An 8,267-nucleotide genomic window follows, 5' to 3' on the forward strand; every position below is an offset into this window, starting at 1 on the left:
CAGGGAGACACAGGGTGCAGGGAGACACAGGGTACAGGGAGACACAGGGTGCTGGGCCCCACCGTAGTGCTGGTGCTTGCTAAATCCTTACAACAGACTCCATAGCAGTCATTTCTACCATACTGAGTAGCAGAGGGACCAAGGTGTGGAGATCCTGGCTAAGGATCCATGCAGGGCCCTTGGAATAGACAGAAGCAGAGCAGGGGTTCGAACCCACATTGTCTGGCAATAGTGGATCTAAATACAAAAGAAGCAACTGCATAAACGCAAGGAGCGAGGCTCTGAGCAGTGTACAGGCCCAGCCAGGTTCTACTCACATAGTATCAAAGTGTCTTAGACCATTCAAACACCCACACCAATCCTGTATGCCTTCTCACCATGGTTTCTCCTCTTTTACAAAATGTAGAGCGATTCCCTGGGGCTGGGGACGCATGAAGCAGCAGCCAGATGCCCCAGAAGAGCTGCTTAGGGAAGGCTTCCTGGGTGCACTAGCAAGTTCACAGCCTCAGGCAACACTGTGAAAAGCCCTGGTCCTGGTCCCCCCTACCAAGCAAAAGGCCAGAGCCTTGTCACCAAGCCCTCCAAGGCCCAGCAGTGACCTCGCGCCGCCTGACCCTTACATCACAGGCAGAGCAAGGGGGTGCCATCTTGGCTCCCCCAGAGGCCCCAAGTCAGTGCCTCGAGGCCAGCAGGGAGCCAGAGCACCAAGATGCACAGACACAAAGCAGGACGTAGCAGAACCCTTTCGGCCAATTTTTTTAGTTTATTTATGTGTTTTGGTAGAAGAGTTTTCAATACATTGCTCAGGCTGGCCTCAAACTCCCGGGCTCAACTGATCCTCCTGGGGCATGTCCTGGACCTGGCTTCACGAAGCTGCGAAAATCTGAGGAGACAGGGCTGGCCAGATAGCTCAGAGGATTAAAGTGTCTGCTTAGACAGACACAAGAGACCAGAGTTTGATCTCTGTCGTGCCCTGCCGGCCCCGCCCCCAGGGCACGCTGAGCCGGTGACTGAGTCTGGACATGGTAGAGCATACCTGTAATCCCAGCACTTGGGAATCTGATCTGTGTAGTGAGACCCTGTACTAAATACATTTTGTTAAAAAAGAAAAGAAAAAGAAAAAAAGCTGAGGAGATAGCTCAGCGATCTAAACGCCTGCCTGTCAAATGCAAGGACCAGGGTTTAATCCCCAGCGCCATGTGTCATGTTGGCCCCAAAACTTAGCATAGTGGTGCATGCCTGTAATCCCAGTGCTGGGGAGGCTGAGACAGGAGGATCATTACGAGTCTGAGCTGTGTGGCGAGACCTGGGACTAGCAAACAAAATGCAGCATATTCAGAAAAGAGGCTAGGCTGTGTCTCTACAGCACAGCACTTGCCTAGATGCATGCGGCCCTAGATTTGAACCCCAGTACCACCAAAGGGGAAAAAAGAGAAAAGAGAACATAGAACATAGTAGAATGAATTATTGTGCACATGTCAGGACACACTGAGATGACAAGGGTGAGTGGCAGAATGACGGGCAGCTTTCCTTTCTTCTCCATGTCCCTGAGCCATTCCATGACAAGGGCTTGTCTTGGTAGTCAGACAATCACAAAAGCAAGTATCTATAACCCCCCTGACAACAGACAAAAGTACCTCTCATCTATGCTGAGAAAGAGCTCTAGATCTCTGCGCAGGGCATCTGGTGAACTGGCGCTGGGGACTAGGAGGCAGCTCAGGGAGGAGCAGTCAGATTTCGACAGGGAAATGTGAATTTTGTTCACTATAAGAAGGACAATCAGGCCTATCTGCAGTTTGCTCTTCACCGGCAGGTCTTTAGGCAGGGCGTCCCCACTGTTGGCTTCCAGAAACGGGGCCATCAGTTTCTTCAAATACTCCCACAGTTGCTCCTTCACCTGAGCCCAAGAGACAAAGATCTCACATGAGCCACACAGTGCCTGCCCCAGACATGGGACAACAGGTGGGTAGGGGGTGGAGGTGCTGTAGGTACAGAGAACTTAGGGGAGTCCCCAGCCCAGCCCAGCCCAGCCCACTCCCACCACCCCAAGAAGCCAGCCTGGCAGTGCTCAACCTGAGCCCTCGGAGCCCAGACTCGAATGCTTGCAAGGATCCAAACACAGGGACAGCTCTAGGTCACCTGGGCTCACTCTCTGTCCCAGACCAGGTAAGAACTGGCCACCAAACTGGGCAGGAACAAGAAGAGAATGGAGGAGGGAGAGAAGTCCTATGAGGTGACATAAGGGGAAAAGGGACAGAACGGTTTTCCAGCCCCCATCTGTGTCCACCCACTCGGTCAAGGATGCACCTGGCCTCTAGCAGGTGGGGGTGCTGGGGGCACGGACACTGCCCACGGCAAGCCTGCTATGGACGACAAGGAAGCTCTACCTCCTTCTCCGTGTACTGCAGATCACTCCATATCTCTTTCTTCCCCTCGTAAACGACAGGCTCTCTGGTGACATAGTAAAACTGCTGGAACTGTATGATAAAGTTCTTCAGGTTGATGAGGTTCCAGGTCTGCAGGATGCTGAAGACGCGGTCCAGCATGACTGCAGCCGCTATATGCTTCCCGGCCACCAGGCTCTTCCTCATCCCGTCAGTGAAGAAATCTCTGGTTTTCTGCCACACCCCAGGCCTCATGCAGATGATGTCATCATACTGATGCCATTCTAGGATGACAGCAGGGACAGCATCACACTTAGATCACGAAAGCCCATGAACTCAAGCCCTTCCTCAGTGGCAGTGACAGTGGGGAGAGGCCAGAAGAGGGAAGAAAGGAAGGAAACCCAGAGGACTGGTAAACTGAAGCACCACACTGCCCTCCGCCAGTCACCTCTGGCAAGCTCCTGTGTGCAGAGACATCCCAGACACACAACTCCACAAACTTGGTACACATGCCCCACAAAATGTGGCCATGTGCAGGCAACACAGTGTGCATCACAACACCCCCACGGCGCCCCAGCACAGACTGTCATTCTGATAATGACTGACCTGCTCCAGGCGCTACTTCCTCCGTGTGTACCGGGCACTGTGACACTTCCCCCATGACAGTCTAGCTTCCGTCGCAGCACAGAGCCATGGGCAGGTGTGTGCTGTGGGGTGGGCATTATACTCGCGGCTATTCTGAGGACTGGCTAGATTGCAAGTTCGAGTCCAGCTCAGGCAACTTAGTAAGATCCTACCCCCAAAATAACTTTTTAAAAGAGGGATGAAAGTGTAGCTTAGTGCAAAGGTCCTGTGTCAAGTCAAATCGAGCTGAGAGCAGGGGCCAGGGCCCTCTACACAGTCAAAGACATGCCTCTGAAGACTGTTTTATGAAGCACTGAGACAGGGGCAGGTGAGGCCAAGGCAGAGTGAAGAGGACCAGGAGTATGGTCAGGAGGTAGCAGACTTACCTCCCTCAGCCACCAGGTGGGCTGGTATGTACAGACAGCGGTTGACAAATTCACCTTTCTTCTGCTTCTTATAGATGAATTCAAACTCCATAGAGTCTGGTGCTTTGACAATGACATACTTGTATGGGAAGGAATGGTTTATGCCCTGCTTAAGAATGGCCATGCTGCCCTCGATGAGACACCCATTCTCCTGTAAGTTCCTGTGGATCAATGGGACACTGGGCAGTTATCCAAAAGTCACATCGGGCATGGTGGCACATGCCTGAAATCCTAGCGCTTGGGAAGCTGAGGCAGGAGGATTGACACAAGGGCAAGCCCAGCCTGAATATGAGACCCTACTGCAAACAACAACCCAACAAAACGATGCATGTGGGAATGGCATCTCTTTTCTATCCACGATGGGGGACGAGCCCAGACCCGCTGATGCCAACCCACAGCACATATCTAGAGTAGGCCAGTGACCAGCCAGAACTAGAGGAAGAGTCAGTGTGACAAAGAAAGGCACTTGAAGGAAGATTTGTTTGAAATACTCATTTCCTGGAAGCTTAAGAATGTCATCCACTGGGGCCAGAGATATAGCACAGCGGCATAAGCACCTGCCTGGCAAATGCAAGGTCCTGAGTTCGATCCACAGTACCAAAAACAAAAAAAAAGAATGTCATGCATGTCCTTGGTGACGGTCATCACTTACACCCACCTGAGCCAGCCCTCAGTGTACTCACTTGGTGTAGTACATCTCACAAAGGTTTGTCCACTCAGACTTCTCACGTTCTATGCTGCCGCGTACAAATATTTGGTGGCAGCTGGGGTCAAATGCAAAGTCGTTGGAGACGATGGCATGGAAGTACACGGTAAGTCCTTCACCGGGATTCAGTGTGCTGGGGAAAGAAGGCAGGTGCTACAGCCCACATGTCTGCCCTCCTGTGTGTACTGGTTCAAGTGCAGGCATGCTTGTGCACACGCACGAGCACACACACAATCACACAGGCTCCATCCATGCTTCTCTACTGCGCACCAGCACAGCAAGCGAGAACGCGATGGGGTCCAGGGCCACAGCTAGGCTACGCTTGATCAGCGACCTCCTCTCCCATCTCTGCTCCATCATGAAGGGATGGAGAGCCTGGGCAGTCCAGGAAGGACTCTGGGGCACGCTACATTCTGGGCTCTCCTGCCTTCTAAAAGGCCATTCCCCACAGATAGCCTGCTTGTGAGCAATTCCCCCAAAGATGAACTTTACAGAGACAGGCCCAGGGCAATAGCTCAGGCCTCCCGCTCCTACCTTGCTGTGACCTCCTGTGCCACAGCACTCTGGTTCCTCTGCTCCTTCTCTTTCTTTCCAGCTGCTGATTGAGTTCTGCTGCTGTCTTCTGCCTTCTTCCTGTCTTCTAGCTTCACATTTCCATTTTTATTGGGTTTTTCCCCAGCAACAGCTGACTTGCCCTTGGCTTCTGCTTTCTGGAAGGAGCAACCCAGCCCAACTGTTAAGGCCAGGACTTGAGCTGTCCTCTGCTGTTGTGAGTCACACAGCTGCCAGAGCAGTTCTGTCCTTCCCTGCTCTGAACCTTCCAGGGTCTCCAGTCTGGTCCACTCCCAGGTCCTCCCAGGAGCCCTTTCGCCAACTTCCAACCTCACCATCCACCTTTCCTCCCCTCATGTACTTGGGGGCACCAGCTGCCTTCTGTGCTGAGGAAGGGCCCGCCACACCCTCTAATGCCTGGGCACACACCAATCCTTCTGCTGGGAAAGGTTCTTAGGTAGCCCACACTCATGCCTTGCTCCTACTGGTCTCTGTTCCGCAGCATTTCCCCAGGACTTGCCTGACCACCAGGCTGAGGGACCGACCTTCCCTCAGGGCAGCACCTGCTTTCCTCTGTGGTACCTATGTAGTGAGCTCCATGTAGGAAGCACCTTGGTTCCCTCACACTGTATCCTAGCACCCCACAAATATTCCCAGAGAGTGTGCAAAGGGCTGCAGAGGAGCACATGGGGCAGACCTGGGACTACAGACGCAGGCCTCTCTACCTGGCAGGATTCCTTGGGTGTAGTGGAGCTCTCCAGTGGCTGTTTGGCTGGCTGAGTCCTGTCCTTTATATCCTTGGTGGCTATGTGGGCTCTGTCATTTGGCTTAGCTGTATCATCCTTTCCCTGGAAGAGACAAAAGCCCCCAGCCCAAGTCACAGTGATTGAGAACAGTAGGGACCGACTTGGACATAGAGGCATATGGCTCAGCACTGGCCATGAATCGAGTGGGGAAAGGCCAGAGGCCCCTTTTCTGGACATTGCAGGGAGAAAGTCCCAGGAAGCTGGGTGATGTCCCACCTGCAGACATAGTGAGGCAACCCGGGGATGAAATCATGCCAGTTGCAACCCCAACACTCACCCCGGATGTTGGTGACCCTGTCTGCTGTCTTTCCTTCTGTGCTTTGTCCTTTGGTTCTGAGTTGTCCCTTTTAGATTTGGACTGCTGAGTGACATTCACAGCTGCAAGGTGGTCTTCACAGGGAGAGGCGGTTGGGCTGGACTGCTCCTTAGAGGGACTTTGGTCTTTAGAGGGTACGGAGGAATTGTGATCCTGCCCTCTTGGGGGCTCCTGGGCCATGCCTCCCAGGGCTGTGCCAGTGGCAGTGGCATTCTGAGCCTGCACAGGGCTGTTGCCACCCTCAGCATGCTCAACAGAGTCAAAAGGGCCACCTCCCTCCACCAGCACCATCTCTGAGTCTAGAGGTTGGCCAGGCTGGCTGTCCAGGTCACCCTGTTGGGCTTGGTTGTCGGGCACAGCTGTGTCCATGGCGTCGAGGATAGAGAACACATTCAGACTTGAACAGTCGGAGAGAGACGGGTACAAGGAGCTCGGCTCCGAGGCACTGGACAGATTCTGATTCTTTTTCTTCCCTCTCTTCCTTTTACTCTATACATAAAAAAAGACACCGATTTTACTTCTTAAATTTATCATATGCTGTCTAATGTTTCCCTCCAATTTCTCACGTGCCTTAAGCTTAGCTTGGCCAGACCACACTTACAAAATCTGTTACATTGACAATTTCTTTGTGATACTGGAGATCTAACCCAGGGCCTTTGCATTGAGCTATATCCCTGGCCCTTTTTATTTTTATTTTTTTTAATTTTATTTTTTTTAATTTTTTATTTATTAGAGAGAGAGAGAGAGAGAGAGAGAGAGAGAGAGAGAGAGAGAGGTGTGTGTGTGGCCTGCTCAGCCCACCAGGGGGCGGGACTGGCTGGCATGTGGTGCTGGGGGATTGAACCGCGGTCCCTGTGCTTTGCTAAGCTTGTTCTAAGTAGGTGCTTTAGACCACTGAGCCATCTCTCCAGCCCCTTTATTTTTTTACTTTAAGACAAGGTCTTGCTAAGTGGTTAAACTGCCCAGGCAAGGCTTGAGCTTACAATCCATCCTCCCTCAGCCTCTCAGGAATATAGGTGTGTAGCAAAACACCCAGGTAATTGATCTTTGGCAGAACAGAGTAAAGAAATAAAGGCAGAGATGACAGAGTCGAGGAATATGCAGCATGGGCCATAAACCTTTCTTCTGCCATTTCCATGCCTGCACCCAACACACTACAAACACAAATGGGATAAAAAGAAGGACATGGGGATGTGCAGGAGGCAAGAGTTCCTTGCTACATCCAAGAGGCACCCTGGACCCAGCACAAGTATCCTACGCTCAGGAGCCAGGAACACGGGGCTTGCCCCTTAGCACAGTTGTTTAAGTGACTGCTTAAACAGAGCATTCAGGCTCAGGTTGCTGTGGTTCGATCCCCAGATCCCCAAGCCATACTAGAAATGCCCTGAAGGCATCCTGAGCCTTCAGGAGCCAGGAACAGAGCCTGAGAAGTAGGTACTGGGGACTCTGGGACCCCATGGGTGTAGCATTCTAGAGGGAAGGCTGATCCAGTCACCAAGTCATTCCTACACCCTGGAGGCCGCCATACTGACAGGCAGCTGCAGGTACAGCTGTGCCCACTCACAGCCCCTATGCCTGAGGTTAAGTCATTTGGGAAAAGGACATGAATAATGTATGTTCATCTGTACATAATGTGGCAGTCACCCTCTGGGTCAGCCTGTTGCTCCCCCGGAATCCTAAGTGACCCCCAACAGTCATGCCCTAATGACCACCATACTGTGGAGCATCCTTGGTTGTCATAGCATGGTTACGCATTTAAGAAAATGAAATTTAACACAAAACCTTCTCCAGATTTCTGATCGTTTCCAATAGGCAGCTAATGAGTCCCACTGAGTTATCTGAGCCACCCCCTTCTCCATATGCAAGCAGCTTCACTTGCACAGCTGGCTCCTGAGCAACAGGAGCTTCTAAGGCACATGGACACCAGGCCTCAATGGGGCCCCCAGCCCATGAAGCTGACAGCATAGTGGGACAGTGCAACCCACGGTTACAGAGAAAGTGCAGGGGTCAGGGCCAGTGAGGACAGCACTGGGGAAGTTAGAGACCTCCTGACCCTCCTAGCATGGCCTCCCCAAGAGTTATCTTTTCTGACCCAGAATCTCTGTTTATAAAGCCACAACAGAATTTTTTTTTTAATGAAGCTTAGGAACATGCAGCATTCACCTATATTTTCTAGAATTCTAAAGAAGCTGTCTTGCATTAAAATATGTGAGCAGGGCTGTGGAGATAGCTCAGTGTTAGTCTAAGCACCTGCCTAGGTAAGCACAAAGATCCACGTTCCATCCCTGGTACCACATGCCATACCAGCCCCACCCTGAGCATGCCAAGCTGACCACCGAGACCAGGAGTGGTGGCACACGCCTGTAATCCAGCACTGGGCAGGCTGAAACAGGAGGACCACTATGAGTCAGAGCTGTGTAGAAAGACCCTGTACCAAATACATAAGATTAAATA

The 8,267-nt window shown here is 52.0% G+C and overlaps 1 protein-coding gene across 1 annotated transcript in view; it reads right to left on the reverse strand.

Annotated features, from left to right (window-relative positions):
- The window catches only part of Rnf213 (ring finger protein 213), a 115,247-nt gene that overhangs the window by 91,800 nt on the left and 15,180 nt on the right, over window positions 1–8,267 (reverse strand). Inside the window, exons 4-10 of the mRNA XM_023699247.1 lie at window positions 5,775–6,302; window positions 5,417–5,539; window positions 4,674–4,849; window positions 4,117–4,272; window positions 3,395–3,594; window positions 2,388–2,668; window positions 1,638–1,897 (exon numbers count right to left, since the gene is read on the reverse strand). Of these exons, the coding sequence (XP_023555015.1) occupies window positions 1,638–1,897; window positions 2,388–2,668; window positions 3,395–3,594; window positions 4,117–4,272; window positions 4,674–4,849; window positions 5,417–5,539; window positions 5,775–6,302 (1,724 nt within the window). The remainder of the gene's footprint in view (window positions 1–1,637; window positions 1,898–2,387; window positions 2,669–3,394; window positions 3,595–4,116; window positions 4,273–4,673; window positions 4,850–5,416; window positions 5,540–5,774; window positions 6,303–8,267) is intronic.

The sequence above is a fragment of the Octodon degus genome, unplaced genomic scaffold (assembly GCF_000260255.1).
Source record: "Octodon degus isolate 3935 unplaced genomic scaffold, OctDeg1.0 scaffold00112, whole genome shotgun sequence".
Classification (NCBI taxonomy): domain Eukaryota; kingdom Metazoa; phylum Chordata; class Mammalia; order Rodentia; family Octodontidae; genus Octodon; species Octodon degus.